Source organism: Papilio polytes, unplaced genomic scaffold (assembly GCF_000836215.1).
Source record: "Papilio polytes unplaced genomic scaffold, Ppol_1.0 DF823731.1, whole genome shotgun sequence".
Lineage (NCBI taxonomy): Eukaryota > Metazoa > Arthropoda > Insecta > Lepidoptera > Papilionidae > Papilio > Papilio polytes.
The window spans coordinates 2,912,416-2,934,614 of record NW_013525473.1 but is presented as its reverse complement, the minus strand read 5'-3'; the positions used below and the strand labels follow the sequence as shown (position 1 = coordinate 2,934,614).

The 22,199-nt window shown below is 33.7% G+C and overlaps 1 protein-coding gene across 3 annotated transcripts; it reads right to left on the bottom strand.

The window, feature by feature from the left end:
- Positions 1-88: 88 nt before the first annotated feature.
- LOC106103651 lies at positions 89-20,874 on the bottom strand. 3 transcript variants are annotated; one of them, XM_013283461.1, is made up of 15 exons: positions 20,792-20,874; positions 20,110-20,261; positions 19,728-19,794; positions 19,598-19,633; positions 18,503-18,707; positions 17,568-17,682; positions 17,345-17,377; positions 17,025-17,090; positions 16,015-16,109; positions 15,586-15,755; positions 10,203-14,762; positions 9,891-9,950; positions 4,705-4,868; positions 1,260-1,514; positions 91-399 (listed from the first exon to the last, which is right to left on the bottom strand). In XM_013283461.1, exons 2-15 carry the CDS (start codon positions 20,182-20,184, stop codon positions 118-120), a joined length of 6,183 nt encoding a protein of 2,060 aa, XP_013138915.1. In that variant the 5' UTR covers positions 20,185-20,261; positions 20,792-20,874; the 3' UTR covers positions 91-117. The 3 variants fall into 3 exon arrangements, with proteins under 3 accessions (XP_013138913.1, XP_013138914.1, XP_013138915.1); XM_013283459.1 differs by lacking the exons at positions 17,025-17,090; positions 20,792-20,874 and having other exon boundaries at positions 89-399; positions 20,110-20,260; XM_013283460.1 differs by lacking the exons at positions 17,025-17,090; positions 17,345-17,377; positions 20,792-20,874 and having other exon boundaries at positions 90-399; positions 20,110-20,260.
- Between the last annotated feature and the right edge of the window lie 1,325 nt (positions 20,875-22,199).

Below are 22,199 nucleotides of genomic sequence, written 5' to 3'. Positions count from 1 at the left end.
GTTTGGCATTAATTCGACCTAAAATTACCACCTTATTAAATTTAAATAATTAAATACTTTCAAATCCCATCATTTTTATATTGCTTCAATTATCATGTGTATCCCTGATTTTAAATATTAAAGTGTTATCGGATTAACTAATTTGAAAAACTCACGAGGCTCAGCGTGACTGGGCTCCTGCAGCACGGTGACGTAGCTGTCGGGGAAGATGCCGGTCTTGGTGCCGTTCCTGCCCTCCCACCAGTTGTGGTCGATGCGCCGCGTCAGCACCACCACCTCTCCTTTCTTCAGCGGCAGTTCGAGATTCGTCTGCGCTGTGAAGTCGAACTTCGCCCGAGCTTGTCCTTCTAATGAAACTGGCTTCTTTGGTGAATGTGTGTATGTGTCTCCTTTTAAAATCTGTAATGATTTTTTTAAATGTTAATATTCCTTATTTATTTTGATTACTAGTTTAATGATCAATGTCTACACAAAAAGGAAACAAAGATCCTTGGTGACGTTTAACATTAGCAAAAACCAATAGATTTTTAGATAAGTATTACTAATATCTACTAGTATTACTAACAATACTGTTATGATAATTACGAGCAGATCTTTACATTTTACAGATTTGAAAATATGATCTAAGATATACAATAACTAGAATATTCAATTGTACCATTGTCTTTATGACAATTGCTGAATGTTTAGGTATTGCTAATCTGTGCAAACAAATCTCAAGGATTCTTATCTTCGAGCTATATATCAACGTGCGCAAACATGTTAGTCATCAGCGAGGTAAATGTTATAGATAACAATATCGTCACTACACTCCCAAAGTTTAATTATAACGCTATAGCAAATACGAATTATTAGGAAACTACGCTTTTATTTACTTGTTGTAAATAACTAAATAATTAAGTTAACCTATTAAATCTATAATGAAAGATACGTCACGATGTCTAATTAAAATTTCTAGATGTGTTAGATAGATGTTAATGTAAAAAGAGCCATTAAAATAAAGTGGATTTTAATGGCTTCACTTTGAAAAGTTGTACAAGTAGCTATATTGTAGGGATTTATAATAAAGTTGATGTTGTCTAAGTTCACCTTTCACAGAACCTTACATGGTCTAACTTGTTAATTGTTCAAGTCCGGAGAAAAACCTACCCATACTAGTTTTAAGTTATAGATATCAACTGTTTTAAGGCAAAATTAGAGAAAGAAAGTACAAATAGAAGATGCCAAAAATGCAGTACCTAAGAAATGAAATATATTACCTCTACATAATTATATGGGAACAGTCCAATTCTGCCGTGTACTTCTCCTTCGTACCAATTTGAATCGATTTGTCGTCTCACATTGATCAGGTCTCCCTTCTTGAAGGACAGTTCTCTCGGCGTCTGTCCACTGAATGCGTACAACGCTCTTGCAACCAACTTCTCCGCCTCATCATATCTGTTCAGAGGTACGACGGTCTTCTGTGACGGCATAAAGTTATCCTGATGCCGCCTGTTCTGCATGTCTTGAAGCTCCTGCAATTCAAGCAATTTTATGAAACATAATTAAGTTAAGGTACAGTTGAATATAAAGCGATTTCAGAGCTATAAGAAGTACATATTTCGTATTCATTGCTTATTTACATTCATTTTTATACGAAAATCTAGCTAAGCCAGTGTTTTTATTTTCACAACTGTTATTAGTAACGAAATAAGGAATGTTAAAGAATTAGATGACATGGAAAATGTTTAGTTACAAGCAGGGCTGCCACTGAAAATTGCATTTACCAAACGTTTTGAAACCACGATTTACTAAATTAGGGTAGATAGTATGAGAGGTTTAAAGTGGCAACCCTAGCAAAAGTAAAATTTCAATCACACGTTCCAAATATCACCTTTATTGATGCATCAAAGGCTTCAATGTCGAACAGATGAATGTCTTTTTCCTGAAAAATTTAATCAAATTCACTGAATGTAAAACGTCTGCTCGAGAAAACATATGATTTTCTAACAATGGTTTTTCTTTTGTGATCGATTAATTACTGAGACAATATTGTAATGAAGGCAGGTCTAATCATGTCAATGGATTAGTCATGCATTAAGTATGTGGTTGAATGAAGGTTGCGTTCCGTATTTGTGGTTGTGATACGAGAAAATGCCTTGCGGTTGGATGAACGTCTTTAAGGGGTCAAGCCACTAACGATTCAAGGTAATTCGCATCTTGTTTAGCGTTTATCTTTTCTAAAAATGTTTTGAATAAATTGATGTAAGAATATAGCTGGAGTTAATAATCATTTTCACATATTTGTGTGTATATTTAAAGCAAATGTTATTCGAATATCTGGAGAATATAGTTCTGTATTTGTTATATTTAACACGATTTCCTTCAAAGATATCTAAGTGAATGTTAGATTTGTACGTGAACAAAATTTTTAAACATTGTCCGAAATTCTACGCTGTTTGTCTATTTTGGTAACGAGAAATCAGTGAAAACGGAATAACAATTAGTTTTTTGCAATAGGTTTTAGACTTCATGTAATTTGCAGCTTTACGGATCTGTGTGTATATATTATGTTTTAGCGACATTTGGTTTTGTTAGTAAATATTTACACTTTTAAAATTATCCACGCATTCTAGTCTGTGTTTAATTTCTTGTTGAGATGATCAAAAGAGTGTTTTAATTAACACAACAAGATTTCACACGATCGCAAAATGACATTCATTGACAATAATTACAGTAATCGAAATGATAGTAAAAATCTATTTTTATTGTCGCTATAAACATGTAATACTTGACAAAGTTAAATTAGAAAGTCGAGATATTTTGTTAGCACAAAATAAAGTGGCGTAATTATCTACGCCAGGGATTTCAAACAATAATGTCACGCTTATTGACATTTCTTTTTGTATTTTGTGCAATATAACAATAATATCTTATCGCAATAGTTATGATAACTATTTATAGACGTTTCAAACTGTTTTGTGGTTTGGCGTTTTAACTAATTAGTTGCCTCTTAACGCTTAACCGTTAAAAAAAGTTGTAAATTATTCTGCTATTAATTACGATTATACAGAAATGGGTTGTCATATTCAAAATGTATAATACTATTGCATTAGGTTAATGTCTCATCGTATTAATAATTGTCCTAAATGTTTTGATCGATAAAATTAGAGTGTTCGTCGTGAAAGTAAAAGCAATGTTTACCGTAAGTACCGGCTTAGCGACGTCGCTCGGATATTGCTCGATTTCACTTAAGGGCCCGAAGTCTCAGTACGAATGTATTCACATCTAAGCGGAGGTTGTGTAAATAATTTCACTTAGATCTCGCTACAGAGTCAATACGCATGCAACACATTTGCCTCTAATTTTCTAAACATAGTGTTGGAATGATTAGTTTTATTTAGCTTTTTTAAGAGAAAAAAATTTTAATTCAAAAATATTCTAGTTGCTATTTTCCAACTTTCAAATAACCGATAGCTATAGAAACAATTGAATGACTTCTCTCGCTTTAAAAACAAAACAAACGCGTGCGCATCAGCGGTATTATACAAATGAGGCTGCCTACGCATAATATAACTTGAATGGAAAACATAACGCCGGTGAAACCACACCTACAGATCATGTTTTCATACGTGTTTTTGATTTAAAAGCTGGTTTTCCATGTTCATTTGTATACGGAAACAAGCATACATCCTGCATTGTTTTCTATTCTTTTGTTTTGATCTCTTTTATACAAATAGCTCGAGAGGTTGATGACATTTGGGTTATGAAATTCCACACTTATATTCTCGGAAATTGCAGTAGGTTTAGAGTGCAGATTGTGATTAAACATAAATGGAGTTAACGTTTGTAAAACCTTTTACGAATCGCGTTGAAAAACATTATAGAGTTTGAAGATATAATATTAACTAGTGTACTGTGTGTTTATGAATGCACTTGTTGATCTCTGAATATTTGATATCAAGTTACGTCAATAAAGGAGATAAGATTCAATATTATATCGATAAAATCGTTGCATTGCTTGTCACTAAAGTGTACTGTGTATTGCTATATCGGTCCACTTTACATATTTCACGAATATCGAGCAAACCGGCATTGCGTGCCAGACTTAACTAGATTAAACAGTTTTATAGTATCAACGTTGAGTGACGTAGTAATCGTACATTCGTGATCGTAAACGAAATAAGCTGTTTTAAATTAAAATAGAATCCAATACGTTTTAAAATAAAAGAACAGTAGTGACTAATTCACACAAATTAAAGTATAGCTGGACGAAATTAAATAAATATAAATAATGTTACCTATAATAAACAATACATAGGTTACTCTACGCATATTACCTACTAATATTTTTAACTATAGATACTACAAGTAATTACCTACGGCTGTTATGTAGTAAAATTACCAGATGGGTAACCCACTTGGTGACATTCATAATATTACCTATGGTTATTTATTTATTTATGGATAACTTAAAGCTAACTTACAAAAGTAGCGAAACAAACGAAAACTGAAGGCTAATTACAAGTTTTCGCAAATAGTCACAAATATAGAATATAATGAAATTCATGCCTTGTTGTTTGTACGAGATTTGATATTCCACTCACTATCGCGTATTGAAATAACGGTCATTGAAAAGTCGTTTGATCTTAAACCCCGATGAAGTAATATTGACCTGTGGGTAACATAATGTTACCTGTGTAGTAATAGTGTATTGTATGTTACCTGTAGGTATTTGTGTCGCTTCTGGTCGCGGTAGAGTCGCTTCATGTGCTCTGCCTGGTGTCGCGCGAGTTCGCGCTCCGGCACCAGCGGCAGCGGCTCGCGGCGCACCGGGCATCGGTAGTGGATGTTCACGTCGCCCTCCACGTACCGCCGCGACGGGGACTCTGCGCACAATGCCCTTTACTCGCGCACGCGCATACCTCAAACAATACTTATACCATCTAATGAGATATTATTATAAACATCTCTATTGAATAATAGGTCGATTCAAATATCGGATTAGAAGAATTTATACTTGATATATAGGGTGTTTTATTTTACAGAGGTGTCGTGAATACGCAGCGGTATTATTGAAACCGAAACATGTATGGCTTTAACTATATCTATACCAATATAAAAAGCAAAGATTTGTATTTTTGGATTTATATATGTATTGAAATAACTCAAAAACTAGTGAACCAATTTAAACATTCAAAAGCTAAGTTATCAGAGAGTAATATAGGCATTTTTTTATTTCTTAATTTTACGCGGGAGAAATTGCGGGCAACAGCTAGTTATAATTTTCAAATGATAAAAAAAAGCAGCGGTAGCTGCAATCATTTGTTTTAAAGGTCACATAGTACGTTCGTACACGACGACGTACACGTTAGTACGTCGTTAGTTTGCCTAACCAATTCTGAGTACGATTAGTATAAACTATGAAACCTTATTAAAATTTACCTTAAAACGATTCTAGGTTTACCATAGAGAAAATCGTTCAGGTAAAGAATATTACATCTATAAACTACAACTGGACACTAAAGAAACCGTAAGAATCGATGGTAGCTTAAATTGAATTAATAGTATACGTAAAAACATAGAAGTGAAAGTGGTCGTTGAATGGGCATCATGGTGACGATCGATGCGGTAACTTGATCATCGGCTTAAAGTTTCGGCTGTTATGTGACGGAACGTAACTTTGTACGAAGTGAATGGAACCGGTTTGAATACTATACTAGTATTTTCCAATGACTGCATTCGAGACGTACGCACAGAAATGAAATAGCTAAGTAAATATGTTAATGAGGAAGAAAATCAAAAATTAAAACAATCGAAAAGTTTGCTTAATTAAGGTTTAATAATAATTTAAAGATAAAAAAATAAATCGCAAGATTTTGTCTTCATACATTCCTTACGTTTAAACTAAAACATAACATTGAGAGTATACAAAGTTTACTTAATTTGATACTGGTATTATTTCTCTTTATATAATTCAGTATAATGTCAAGGCAACGGAAATTGTTTTATTTCGTTCCCTATACGGGTATAAGAGGATTGTATCAATCTACTTAACAAGGGCTTCGGGTATTTGTAGATAGTTGCGTGTTCGTAACATATCTGTTACTGTTCCACTGAAGGAAATATAAAGTTGGTATAAACTAGCTGTTGCTCGTGACTTCGTCCACGTGAAATTTAACAATATAGCATACTAGCTTTCGCCCGCGACTCTGTCCGCGTGGCATTAAAAAAACAAAAGTAAGTATCGTATGTGTTCTTCCAGACTATCCCCTACATCTATGCCAAATTGCATCTAAATCTGTTCAGCCGTTTAGACTACAAACTCAAACAAACATCCATCCATCCATCCATCAATCTAAACTTTTGCATTTATAATATTAGTATGAAGTATGATTAGTATGATATTACTCACAGATAAATTACCTTTCTAACGGTGAAAGAATTTTTAAAAACAACGTAGTAGTTTTTGCGTGAATCAAATACATACAAAAATACAAATCTTTCTTCTTTATAATATTGGCATAGATTTAGACCTCTCGTTGTAAACAATTTATGATCGTTTTTAACTTCTTCAAATAGCAAAATAGAAATATCTAGAAAGTAAATGGTCGTTAAATTTAACAATAACTATCTATACTTTATTGATATGCTGACTAGTGTACGGAAGGAAGTAATAATAAAGAATGATATGCTGATTTCGTCTATTCAATACTTTAGCTGTTTGTTCCGCACAACTGATTTTGAGTGATGTAACAATGAATCCGAATTTAGTGTCGTATTTTTACTCTAACAACAGTATTATCAAAATGGTATATCAGACGTAGTAAATGTCTCAACCTACTTGCTTAAAGAACCTAAACGTATGTCTAACTGCAGTTATTCAAGATTCGAATTTTATAGAACAACTACATAAGAACATCTCATACGAATATCAAGCAATTGCGTTGATGGTCAATCTACACAAAAAATATTTTGGAAGCAATGTTCTTGTTATGGAATCTGAACATTGTTTTATTATTCATAAGTTTATTGTTTATATTTGATTCGATAAACTCGAAGACTGGATGTATAACGTCATATACATATATCGTTACATGAAAGAGACGAAAGGTATTACGTAAAGGGAATGAAATGCTTGAAGTAGTTTAGCAAATAATAAAATAGATATCAAAATTCTGATTTTTTTACTTGAACACGACATCGACAATAATTATGTATGGTAACCTAACTGCCATAATTGAAGGGATTCGATAGACTTAGATCTAAGCTAATTCTTTCATTCTAAAAAAAACAAGGAGCGGACAGTTTCCAATAATGCTCATGCATAGTCCACGCTTATATAGATAAGAGGTCCCTTAGTCGTTAAATGTCATCCTAAATGAACACTAAGAGACTGTCTATGAACATTAAAGTACTTTGGTTGCGGCAACAAATGAAGTTAAAATTTAATCCGTAAACATGAGACGATCTAAAAAAGGCAATACCGGCACAGCTGTAAGTGACAGGCCGCGAAGGCTTTACGAAAACGAAAGCCCTTTTTAGCATTTTGTTGGTTGTCAGCCAACTTTCACAACAAATAGGCATTCTCGGCACGCTTCACGCAATGCTACTTCATACTAAGCATACCATAGATACTTAGCTCTCGGCATCTCCACAAACAACCTAAAATATACCTTAACAAGAGACTTTTACTGCTAAATTTGATCAACACGACATCGTTTTTCTAACTTGAATTTATACGCTTATTATCATTTTGAACTATGAGTTTTTGTGTAAAATTGAAAGTGACTTAATTACAACAAATATAAGCAAATGAAAAGCATTATATAAAATATATAACTCACGTAGTTTTATGTATAAAATTAGTTATGTCAGAGTTTAAACTAAAAAAAAATAATTTAGGGGTAGCGATTACATTTTGCAGATATGTAGAAGAGTTTTCTATTGATGAAAAATGATATGATATAATTGTTTTTTTTTTATAATTATTTAGTACTGTAATAATATATTTTAATAGGAAATAAGACAATTCAAAGAAGAATTATTAAATTAAATTAAGTGAATCTTTTCATATTAATTTATTACCGAAGAAGAAATAATAAAAAAAACTAACCGTATGTAGTCATTTTTTTAATTTGTTTCAATATGCCCATTTCAGTTTTAACACAAAATGATAATTATTCTGTGCAATTTGTGTTACAAATATCATAAATAGTAGCACTAATAAAATAAAATATAAGCACAACACTTTGTAACGACTTGCGCGGTGCCGCGCGTCCGCGACGTCTGTCACTAGGCGTCTGTTAAATGTTGCACTTTCTTTGACTCTACCGGTTGCTCTCCCGCTTAAAACTATATGTACATAGTAAATTAAAAATATATACGGACATTTTCAAGATAACTGATAGATGTATGAAAGATACCATGATTGGCTATCCCTTTATGGGGAAAAAGGCATGATGAAATGGATATTTGGATAGGATTACATTTTTCTTCTCATTATGAAATATTTAAATTGTAATGATACCGATAATGCCTAAATTCATCACTGAAGGTATATAGGAAAGTATAGAAGTAAAAAAGTCAAGCTTACTATAAGGTAGAGGTGCATAAACATCTGGATAAATATTTGCTCTATTGACCCATTCTGATACGTCATGTATCGTATGACGTTTCATGTCGTCATTTTCATTTTCCAACTTGTTTCTAAATTTAACTTCGCCGGTGTTATTGTTATATTCTCTTGTTTTAGTAATTGCACTTAAGTCATCGAGAGAAGTCGAACGGTTTTCTTGATTTTCGTCAGTTGAAACAATTGACTGTTTACTTGTATCTTCGATAACTTGGTTATCAATTGGCGGTTCGTTGGTCAAGTGTTCGTATAGTTTTTGGAACTTGTAATCGTCAGTTAATTGTTCAGTATTTTTAATTTCATTCGTTATCGGCATTTCAGTTATCGTTTTCACCTTTATTATATTGAGTACCACATCCGCGACTTGGATTGGTGTTGATACAATACGATTATCAGGCGATTCTATACTTTTTCCACTATCAGAATCACTTTTTACGGCTGATTCATTTGGACTGGTCTCTTTTGAGAAGTATGCAGAATCATCGTTTGGTTCTTCACTATCATCGTAGAGCAAATTCTTCTTAACGTACTTGTTTAACGCCAATAAAGATTTAGATAGAGATCCCGATATAGGCACGTCACTAAAGAATCCGTCATCGTCATAGTTGTTGTGGGAACTACCTTCGTTAATATCGTTTCCGTAATCACTTTTACGCACTTCATTCATTTTGAAATAATTTATTTTCATAACTAGATCACCATGACCGGAATTCACTTCACGACGGTTCGCGTAAAACTGATGTGGCGATAAGCTTGATATTTTGTTATCGCTAAACACTTTAGATAAAACTTGTCAATACCATTGGCTTCTTTGTAACAAAATAAACGCAACAACTAACCGCTCGTGAACAGGAAGCTTGGCGAACTATTTACGAAAAAAAAAACTGCGCGAACAGGTTTTAGCCGAGGTAATCTCAATGACGCAAATATATTGCTGAGAGCAAATAATCGCGGGTTGATAATAGCACGACGTATTCGTATGCTCAAATTGATACTACATGTGCTAACTACGGTCAGACGAATAACTTTTTGGTTATATGGTGGAAGTATAAAACAAAGGCTATTGTTTTCTTTTTCGCACAGACAGTTAAGTTAAATCCGCAGCGCTGGGATCTTGATATCATGTGATGGAAAGTAGAAATTCCTCGAAGTACTAAATAAAATGTTGTTGATTGAGTGTTGATGTAGTAAAACATATATTGTGAAGATGATGGCAGCAACAACCACTTGTGTTATGCACTATCAGACAAAAAGTTGAAGGAATGTCAATACTTGCCTGTATCTGAATAGCTCCCATGCGGTACCCTTCGAGGCGGCTCCGGGGCTGAATCGTTCTCTAACGGGATTAACAAAAAAAAGTAAAAAGCATAAAAATAAATAAACAAAATCCATTTATGAAATGATAATTAAAATATTTTAACGAACTGGTAGTAACAAAAGAATATCGACAATAAGAACACATGTTTTTGTTATGTTGTGTTGGATAAAAAAAAGTAGTTAAAACGAATAACAGATGAAACAATAAAACTCCAATTTTAAACCACAATAGGATATAAAAATAAATGAAGCGTATAGTTCAGTAAATAACCTTGAAATGTAACGGCGTGTCGCGAAGCGGTGACAAAGGGCGCGAGGCGCTGGGGCCAGGCGGCGGGCGGCGGCCGCGGCGGCGCTCGTGGGGGCTCATAGCGACTGGCCGGTCTATGTACCGCGGGATCAAATTCTTGCTTGGCTAATTGATCGCATTTTAATATAGAGCTAAGTTTCACTGGATCTTTAGAAACCGCGAGTTTCGTTTCATTTTTTGCAGGGGATTTGCAACATTTTATGGGTGTTTTAGGATTTTGAATTGACTTGTTGTTATCACTGGGTTTCGGGTACCGATGCGCGATCCATGAGCCCGCTAAATAAGGTGCTATATCGTGTAGCTCGCTGACATCGGGTGCCGAAGAATATATAGGACCCAGAAGTGACATCGCCTCGAAACGCCTTCTTATTCGTTCCACCTCTCCTGGACGGCATTCTAAGGCCTCTTCGGCCGATCTGGATCTAGGCGAAGTACGTTTACGCAACGCTGCTAACTTTGAAATGACATCGATATGGGGCATAAATCGGTTCGTAGGGCGCAGTGGAACTCTCGCCACTGGCAGTATGGCTTTACATCTTTCTCGTTGAGACGATTTTTTTTCTTCCACAGACCAGTTAATGTTGAAAACATTTCGCGCGATTTCGGGATCGCTTCGATGACGGCGAAGTACGGCACCGGCTGCCGAGGGCGAATCGAATCGTCGGGCGAGGCGGCGCACCTCCCCCGCGCGCGCCAGCTTTATGTAAGCCCGCCAATACCGCTCCGGATCGGGCGATGGAGTCCGACTGCGCCACATGGCCTCGTCGCTGGAATACCGTAGCGTGTCAGGTGTATGTCGATCGCTAATGCATACTTCCGAATAAGGCGAGGGCGATCTCAAATGTAGGTCGGGCTGGGAAGGTAATGACAAAAATTTGTTTTTTTCGCTTTCACCAAAGAGTTCCTTAATATTTGTGCAAGATTGTGATTGAGAGAGATTTTTTTGATCTGCTTTATTATCATGACAAAAGGAATTAACTTTTATTGAAGTCGTAAATTCCTCAGAATTTTCTCTGGAGCTGTAAGGAATATTGGGTTTAGTTACACTGGTAACAGATTCAAAATATTCAACTTTCTTTAAAACTTCCTTACTGGGACCCTTGTAAATTACAGTTTTATTCGAGATGTCTGAACTACCAGTTTCTGTCTCACTTGTGGAAGAATTATAAATAGTTTCTGTATTATCGATTGGATATACTACGTGTCTTTTTCTTTTATCTTCTATATCTCTAGTTGTAAGGCTGGACAAATGAGTTTCTAAATTGGATCGTGATTTCAGCTCATCATTATTATTCGTATAAGTATTGTCACTTTCCCTATTACTATCCTGTTTTTTCTCCAAAGGTTTAACATCTTCTGACTTTTCATTTTTATTTATTCTATTTAAAACTTCTTTACTTAAAGACTGTGATATTTTCTTTTTTTCAATTTCACTTAGACTCATTTGTAATTTGTTAACATTATTTTTTATCTCTTTTTCAGAGGATCCAGAATAACTTATTGCCGCAATAGAATCTGATTTACTTAATTCATGCCCTTGTGCTGCGATATTCGGTGATGTAATTAAAGAATTGCATCTGACATGTAGGGCTGGTTTATTAATTTCATTTGTATCTTTAATTTCAACTGTGTACTTGTCATTTTCTTTGATTGATTTTGTTTCTAATTCTTTGCTATAAATGGCATTTAATTGATTTTTTAAAGCATTTACTTGATCCATTGACAAACTACTCCATAAATGATTTTTAAAGCCCAGTTTTTTTTGAAGTTCACTAAATGAACTATCCTGACTAATAGTTTTGACGGTTTTTGTAGGCTTATTTGTTATACAAGATTTTTTGTGTTCAGTTTCACCTTTTTTATTGATATTAAATGCTGTTTCAGCAACACTTTTTCCTCTCCACAATGGCTTGTACCGATCTTGAAACTGCATTGATTCTGATGGTTCTGGATCGGGTTTCTGTTGAAACTCTTCTTTTAGATCTTCTACTGATTTTTCTTTAACTCTAAGCCCCCTTTCTTTGCCAGAGTTCCATCGGAAATCATTTAGATCCTTAGGATAAAACAGAATACTGTTTTCACTTTGGGCTACTTTTAATTTATTATAAAGATTGTTTAATTCCTCTTCTGCTCTTTCTATTGCTCTTATTTTTTTCCAGCGGTCGAAATCTATAATTTCTTCATCTTTCTTTCTATGTCGTAAATCACAAGTCGACGTTGCTTTTTCAAGCTCGGCAACTCGTTCTAAATAAGCGTAATACCTGTTAAGTTCACGAAATCTTTCTGTTCTAGGTTTAGAGTTTTGTATGTCTTGGATATATTCATCGTAATCAGGATCGTTGGAGTACAGATTTGTATCACTTTTAGCTCTTATTGGATCATTTTTACAATATCTATTAATTTCTAAACCATCAGCACTTTTGGTTCTATTTTCTTTTCTGCACGATTCACCAACTTGCCGGTTTTGTATTCGTGCATTATGTATTCGGCGATATGATGGGGATCTAAATGGAACGGGTGAAATAGATTGGCTTCTACTCTTGGAAGATGTGCTTTTTATAACTTTAGGCGATACAGGCCTTGATGTTTGTGAAAAGAAAATTGTATTGGGGGTGTAATCATTTTCAGGTTGAGTTATTTTTGTTTTTTGTAATGTTTTTGTAATAACGTCTTTTACATTTGATATTTCCTCAGACGAAAATGTTACATGCGGGGTCCTATGTATGGTGTACGGAGAGCTTGATCTAGGTTGTACATAAATTATTTTAGAAGGTGATACAGATTTTCTTTCTGTTTCTTTCTTTTTGTAGAAAACAATACTAGGAGATACGGGCCTCGATGTTTGAGAAAAATAGATTTTATTAGTCGGAGGCTCGCTTTTGCTACGAATTGTCGATAAAGAAGACAATGATCCAAATCCGTCAGACTTTGATAGGCTTTGGAATTTTCGTATTTCTCCATCCATTTTGCCTGGCCATGATACAGATCGCGTATTATAAGTACGAGTGGGACTAGAGTTTTTGTCCCATACCTTGAAACGAGAAAGGGAAACAGGTTTCCTATGTATTAAGTATGAATTAAATTTATTGACTGTATTATGAGTAGTTGTTTGCGGAAGAGATTGAAAATGTTTTGCTTTTTGTTGAACTGAATTCATTAGACTTTGTTCTGCTATAGCATTAACAGGTATAGGCGCAGAACCTAGAAAAAGATGTCGGAAGAAAGAATCTGAAAGAACAGAGTCGCGTGTTTCTTTGAAATCTTTAGGATTTATTTGTTTTCGAGTTATGTCCTTGGAATTACTAAAATCAAAAAGTTCTGCTCTACTATTTTCAGACTGATCTTCTGCTACTAATTCTACTAACGATATGTCGTTCTTTTTTGATTTTGCAATACTTTCTTTTTTCAAAGTGGGATATTTTGTTTTTTTGTTACACGTCTCATGGCAAGGTACACTTCTGGGTCTTATAACAATACTTTCTAAGGATTTTTTCTTTTTAAGATTTGTCACAACAGCTGTTCGTATATTGTTTAGTTTTTTCGTGTTCGATGGAATATTAGAAGTAGACTTTGAAATGTTAGCTGTTGCTTGTAATGAACCCAATCTGGAAGATTTAGTCGATGTACTTTTATGAGTAAGCGGAAAATTTGGTTTCGGTAACACAGTAGAACTCTTTAGTTTTTGTATTTTTTCTGAAGTACGGACCATATCCCTACTTTTGTGAGTGACATTTCTAGGCAATGTTTTAGTGTCAAAGCACGTCGAAGCTTTACTTGAGCCCGGCTTACTAACAGTTGCTGTAGGAATTTTATTTATTGGTCGTTCTTTGTATTTTGTAACATCTATGCGTTCATTTCTTTTTTGTGAGCTCCATAGCTTATCTAAAGTTGTCACTTTGTCTAATATATTAGAAATAGGAGTTTTTCTTCCAGCCCCATTTTCTATTATTACAGAATTATCTAATTCGCCAGTTTTATTTCGAGTAGAGTATTCTGTTGGCTGCAAAGTTCTCCTAGGTGAACTAAAGCTACTAGTTCCCCTCTCAACAACATTCCTTTTAGATATAGACGTAGATGAACTCATATCTTTTCTATTAACCGATGGAGGCGCAGAAGTAGATAATTCACGACATTTACTTGCACTCGTTTTGTTATCTTTTTTAATAATGACATGTGTATTTTGTCTATTTAACTTGTTATTTAGTCTGTTTTTAAGGAAATTGACATTTGAATCTTCTACTGTTGATCTTATAGGTGATATCGAAGAATGTCTTGACGAAGTCACAAATTTTAGAGTCTTGCTATTTTTTGATGATATCCTTCTCGGCGGCGCTGGAGGGAAATCTCTCGTTAAGTCTGGTCTGCTTAATTTTAAAATCTTGTTTGAAGTATCGTTTAATTCACTAGATTGTATGTTTGTTAATGGATAGCAGACGATTTCATGTAGTTGTGGAGTTTTTTTGTGAACTCGAATCTTCGTAAGAGTGGAGGAGATCGGTATATATTCAATTTCCGATTCATCTGTGAAATTTCAATCGACATTTTATCTATTTTGTAGTTGAATTTCGTTAGCCTTGAGCAACACGTGCCTCTTGTGCTTCTCTTACCTCTAACGCGTGTATAAGCCTACGCTTGATCTAGTTCTACAAATGTGCTGTATTTTAAATGTCTAGTGATATTATATATTGCGTGTTTAACTTTGGAGTTTATTATTTCCATGCATTAAATACATTGTTTGTTACCTTTCGTGATGTCAGATGTAGTTCCCGGCACCATGTTAGTATTTTCTGTTATTAGCATTCATGCAAATATATAACATCAACTTACCGCATCTGAATTATGTTATAAACTATATTTGTTGTTTTAAAAAACTATAACATCACGACCTTGTGGAATAATTTTCCATATGACAGTACCCACGTAATGGCAGAAAATGCACTGACCTTGTCATGGATTCATTTGAATAGTCTAGTTTATTTTTGTTCAAACATGCGTCCATTGAGTTTCACCTCATACAAGTTACATAAAGATTTCTATTTATTTTAGTTACCGACACCGAAAAGTTATATTAAAAAACCATGCTTATGTTATTTTATTTACTTTCAAAATTCTATGGTTAAATTAGTAATAAGATAATGCATTATTTAAGCTATACAATTGTTGTATTATAGAATTATACAATTATCAAAATATACTTAAATAAAAGAAGAAATCGTACAAAATTATTTTTACAACAAAATTACAAATAGATCACGTTAAATTTGACAAAAGTAAACGCTTAAAAGGTGATTGTATCAACTTATTTTCTTTGAAACAGGAAACATTTTTGTATATTAGTGTTTACCTTGCCTTGGCGGGGCAGGGGAGCGGAACCCTCTGAGAGGGGGTTCGCCGCCAGCCTGCAGATCTTTGTAGGCGGCTCGCCTTTCCGCAGGTGACAGCGGGGCATCGCTCTCCTCACGGCGACGGAAAATTAGTGTGGAATCAGACTCATAGCCGGATTCCTTCAAAGCCCTAAACATCATACTAATATTATAAACTGGTTTTCGTACGCGACTCCTTCCGTGTGAAACATGTTCTTTAAATAAATGGATGGATAGATATTTCTTTACGGATCTCGCCGAAATTTGGAAAAGATATAGAACATAGGCTGGGAGAAAATATATAGCATATGTATTAAGTAGCCTTAAAAAGTTGTTTTTTTGTTTTAAATTCGCAGACATAGTTGCAGGCGAAAGCTGGTAGGTCCATATTATATAGGATTAGTACCCACCTAGCCATGTTAGATTTGGACAATATAGTTGCTGTAACGTCTTTCTTTTCCTTCGGCGATGTTTGCGGCAGAGAGGTGGTACTCGAAATGTTTTGCTGCAAAAGTATCATTTAAATTATTTCAAAATATCTCATGACAAAGTGCACTGAAACATCATGTATGTGCCAAAAAATTGACTGAAACAACATGCTGTATAATATAATTCACGTGAGAGAAGAAAATTTGAACAATAAATTATGACAATTGTAGACATGCTCTTTAAATTTTGTCTTAAGTAAATTAAGGAAAAAATTGCTTCAACTAAGAATTAAACAATAAATAAAGTAACTAACAATATTTTTCTGATTATCTGTTTTATTTACCTGTCATATTGCAGTATTTATAATAGAAGAGTATAATAATTATTTTTATTACACGAACACATTTAAAGCAAACATCTACGGAAGCGTCAACATAAAAGCGTTTACCTAACACATTTATACAAATAAATATTGTAATAAACATTTAATCATGAATCTACTTGGAAATCAATACAAATTATTACATTGATATATGTAAGGTTAGTGTTAATCCGTGACAATAATAAAATAAGTTAATGATTTTGTTATTTTGTGACACACCTTTGAAGAAATGTTGTTGATTACTAACATTCATTAATTTAATCTGTGATTTGATTGTTGTTAGTGTTTCCAGTACTCTTTTATTTGAGCAACAGATTAAAGTGAATAAAACTAAACTCCATATATAACTTTAAACTGTCGTGGTTTTTACAAATATATTATTATTGTGTAAAGAAACCCGTATCTTACGAACATTATATGCATTAAACTCCGTTTACTGGCTACTTTAATTTTAAGTTACAGAACCCATGAATATTTCTTATTACTTTGAATTAAAAATATACACAATAAGACATGAACTAAAGCAAATACGAAAATGTCTACTAGCGTTTTACCAATTATAATGGCCGTTGGCTACATAGAGACAGGTAGACATGTTGAGAGCCTTACACTTTTCTGGATGGCCCGTGCCAGCAACGTGGTGTAAGGAGGCAGGGGAGAATTGTCGTCTAGCCACTGTTAGCCCACCACCGACCACCACATAAGGGAAAACCGTTATCACATCAGTCAATACAACACAATGTTACAGCAGATATAAAAAGCTTAGACATGTCACATAGAATCGGAAGATTATTAAATAGAATATACAAGAATCTAGAACTCCCCGCCATACACAATTTAGTAGTTTAGTAAGCCAAGGAAGAAAGAACAAGTAAAATTATTTACACGTAGAAGAGACACACATAATAATACTAAAAAAAGATTCGTACCCCATCAAAAATGTCCATGACCTCGTCCCACCACTAGAAAAGAAAAAAAATCTTGTTGCTCAAGATATTTCAGCGTGTCTTTTGAAGGAACGAGCTGTTAATATTGGGTATAATTGAAATGTCTCCATGAATGTGATGAACGAGATGTTACTGCCAACCGTATTAAATTATGATATGAGTTAGTTGTGAAGTTGATCACCGTTTGAAATGATAAAACTTTTACCTGCTTCGCTTCCTTGTCGACGACTGATGATTTTCCTGGCACGTAGTTCTCTATTCTTCCCGGTTGACTCTTGTAAACTTCTTGACTAGCTCTTGCTGACGCTAATGTACTATACCTAAAACGCACGTTAAATAATTAACTGTAAAACTGCCACAAGCGCTATTTAGTTTTCCATTAAAACACACAAATATTTCACACGTGAAACACAACTTGAAAAATTATTTTCATTATAAACAACTTTTAAACAAACTACAAAATAACTTTAAATATATTTACGAAATACATGGAAATTAAAGTAGGAATAATGTTAAACTGTATTACAAGCACATTACAACATTAATGATTACGGAGATAATAAAAAACTTGTTAATGAATTGTTCTAAGACAATGCTGTTATAATAACTACGCGAATGTAAATATTGTGGTTTGTGTTATCCTAAGAATGATGAAGAGAATTGTAATGCAATTCTTTTGACGATCGTCACCACTTTGACATTAAAACTCAGATTAATAAAGATTCTGAAGTAGTCAAACTAAAAATTTAAAAAGTGTTGCACCTTCGTACTTGGAATTTATTTATTTATTAACGAACGTAGCAGATTAGTTCTCTTTTAGTGATTAACAGTCAAATACTGAAACGACATAATCTAAAATGATAAGTTTACGATTGAAGACCAAATTCTTTTAAAATTGTTTGACAGATTGCAAGCAGCATTTACCAAACGAAGTGTTTGAAATGTCATATAAATTTCGATTATAACAAAAAATTATAAATGATCGAAATACATACATTAATTTAATTTAGAAGTAGATAGTTGTTTGGGCCTAACATAAATCAAATATTTTACTTATTAAATTATTAAAATTGTCTGAACCTCAGGCATTACAACTTTGCGATACCGAAAATTGTGCACATTGTTTGTCTTTGTACTGACTTATTGTTAGGTAGATATGCGAAGTCGTCCCTCCTGTCTTCCTGCACGGAGGCGGTGCGTCGCCGGTGTCCGGTGGTGACGTCACTGTGGTACGCGTCGCTCGCGCTTAGCCGGCTCAGCCCGCCCTCCGGCTCACTGAGGTAGCCTGAACGCGGGTCGAAGTACGCGTACTGGGATCTGCTGCTCGAAACACGTAGCGGTTGATCTGCGCATAAAAGATGTATTCAATGTTGTATCCACTGACCGATTGTTGTTTAGTTATTCAGTAAATCTGTTATCAGATTAGGAGGCGAATTGACCGAATCATTTATAATTCAAAATTGTATTATCGAAATATTTTCTCGAACGAAGATAGTCAATTGTGTAACATTTTTGTTAAGATTTATGTTAAAAAATTAGATTAGAATTAAAGGTATAGTCCGAAAAAAGTATGATTCGTGCATTTCATAAGCTGACAGTTTACAATACTTAGTTCAAGTACAATTTAGTTCACATGGCATTGAAATTGCTATGATGGTGATATAAGGATGTATTTTGTTTGATGGTTTCTATTAATAGTTTTTGTTAAGTAAAAATCCAATCTTTTTTATTACAAGTATTAGTAAAAAATATTCCAATAAAGTCCACTCAGTATTTCAAAACATGTACCAAATAAAAGACTAAAGTATTACAATATTTATTAAACGGTTATTGGTTCTAATTATAATTAGATTAGCATTCCATTTGTTGCATTAGTCATAGAGTAGTAGAGTACTTAATTTTAAGTTCAAAGGATTTGCTATTATCGGTTGACAGGCGCCATAAGATTTTTCCGATCAAAATTACATTTACGTGAGCAGACGTAGATGATGCTGTTTAGGTATTAATTAAATTAAAATAATTCATAGTTCATGCTAAATCGATTAAGTAGGAACAAGCTTAACCGGATCAAACAATAAAAACTTAAATTTTTAACATTAATCACACTTATATTTCAGTGAATTAATAAATGTAACCTAGCTAGTGTTAACGCAATAGATATTATTATAATTAAGTGGCAAAGTATGAGATGAAGCAAGCAAACAAAATTTGGAAAAAAAAAACAGCGATAGTCACCTTGACGATTTTTGTATCGAATAGTCACATAATCGTCTGAAAAAGAAAATTTGAAAATATTTGTGCGATTCTATAGAAATTATGCCCATAATTTACAATCAAGCAGAAATTAATGTAAATAAACAGTTACCGTCGTATTTGTTTTTGTGGATCGTGTCGTACATTTTCTTGTACCATCTCGAGGGATCTTTGACCTCCTACAAATAAACAAAAATGTATTTAATATAAACGCTTTATAAACATAACTATATTAATAATTTAAAAATCTGTTCTATATTCATTATTGTAGCAATTATCCATCTTTTTTTTTGTTAATTTAATTTAAATTAACCTTAGAAAATAATTTAGCCAAGTTTTCCATTTCCACTTTTGCTTTAAATTTTACAAAGGATCTTAGTAGTAAGTAGTTAATCTATCTTCAGCAAGATAAGTCGCCACTCTTTACTTGATTACTTTAAATTAATATCAGAATATTTAAATGCTAATAACTATGTACACTTTTAAAAACTTACGGATCTGAGCGCAACTGGCATTCCTTCTTTAGTTGTGGGACCGATTCCTTCTACTTTCCTGTTTGCATCGGCCATCTTACGACTGCCAGTGAGCACGTACTCTCTTCTGTCCGCCTCGCCTTCACTGAGGTACCCTTTACGCAACGCATGTACTGGAATATAATAAATATTCTATTACTTCTTTGGTATTTTAGTAGTGAAGTAGATTTAAAGATAAATTATATCTATCTATACTATTATAAGAACGCATAAACACACTTCTTTGTTGCCTAAGATGTCAGCAATTACAGCATATTTTTGAATAATTCCTTTTTAAAAACAAATAGCCCGTCAAAGCACGTCACGCTTTAGGCTATATATTTTCACGCCATTAAATTTAGGGGGTAAATATTTTGGATAAAAACCCTAATGTGGGAAAGAGACCATAAGTTGCTGCCAACATCAAGGAAGCAAGATTGCCAAAGTTTGTCATGTCATGTCATTTTGACAGTTGCTATTGATAATTTGACAAACAATAAAATAAAATTTTCATAATTTCATGCGGAAGAAGCCGCACGAAAACAGCTAGTGATGAATACATACTTAACAATTTAAATGTATTAATTTTTTAACTATAAAAATGTTTGCTAAGTTTCTTTAAGTTTAGATGTTAGAAGATTAGACAGATATTGGTAAAAATTACCTGGGTCGCCAATCGGAGGACTGGGCCTGTCTCTCGGAAGTCGTGGATCTCTCTCTTGGATGTTAGTTGCTCGCGATAAATGATTTTCTGAAAAGAAGGACAAATAAACATAAATCAATTAAAATACTAACATGGGTAGTGAAAAATATGTTATTGCTGCAATTCATATTTATCTAGATATAACTAAAGTGTAAACATGTTTTTAAGATAAAAAGTAAATAACTATATGGAAATTCCTAGGTCAAAGATTATTCAATTTTTTACAGTAACAGCTGACTTCTTGGCTGTCATTTGCATTTGCGTATAAAGATCTGTCGAACCCATGTCAGATCTTATTGAAACATTATTCCTTTTGTTTCTCGTTATACCCGCATGCTTTGGACGTTGTATGAAATATCCTTAAAATTGAATCTTTGCCAACTTATAACTGGATAACATAGATTTCTTGTTTATTTATTTGTTACTAGCTTTCGCCCGCGACTCCGTCTGCGTTAAATTGAATAAAAAACAAAAGTAAGTAGCCTATATGGTCTTCCAGACTATACTCTAGATCTATGCCAAATTTCATCCAGACCCGTTAAGCCTTTTAGGCTACAAACTCTAACAAACATCCATTCATCCATCTAAACTTTCAAATTTATAATATTAGTAAGAGTAAGAAGGAAGATTAAAAATAAAGAAAGCGCGTGATTTCTTTAGTTAAGTTGCTATTTATTTGCTAACAAAATTGTTTATATTACACGAGTGAAGTAAGGAAGATATCCCAAACATTAAAGGGATTAACTTATCGTTAAATACGATGTTTATGGAATGTCACCGTTACTTTACTAAGAATCTTTTGTCACTGAGATCATAAACATAAAAGTCGAATAGGCGAGCTCTATAAACGCTAGTCTAGCCGCTCTATACATTTTTGTATCGAGATGTGAAGAGGCCGACCTTCGCATATAATAAAGATAACACTAAACGTAGCCTCTCGTAAATATTAAGCATACTTGTGTTAAGAATTTGCGAATTTTAAGATTCTACAGTCGCGTGAGGCGGAAATTCTTATCAAACCTTGACAACAATTAAGGTACGTTAAAATTCAATTCGTTTATGTGATACATTTACGTAGTAGTCTTTATTTCTTAGTACACTTTATTCTGCATTTTTGTGTGTGTCAAAATATGGCCAAAATCTGAAACGAATTTGAATACTTTGCTTCGTAAGCATCGCATATGTATAATATGATAGACGTACAAATTTATAAGGAATTGGGAGTTTAAGCGCGGCCTTATCATTTAATACGCTGTTACATATTTAAATTCATGGGCGTCGATGAGGATCTTGGTGCTTCTGTCGCTTGTTTGCTCCCTTTTCTTATAAAAAAGGACACTTCAGTATTTGGCGATTAGTGTCCATACAT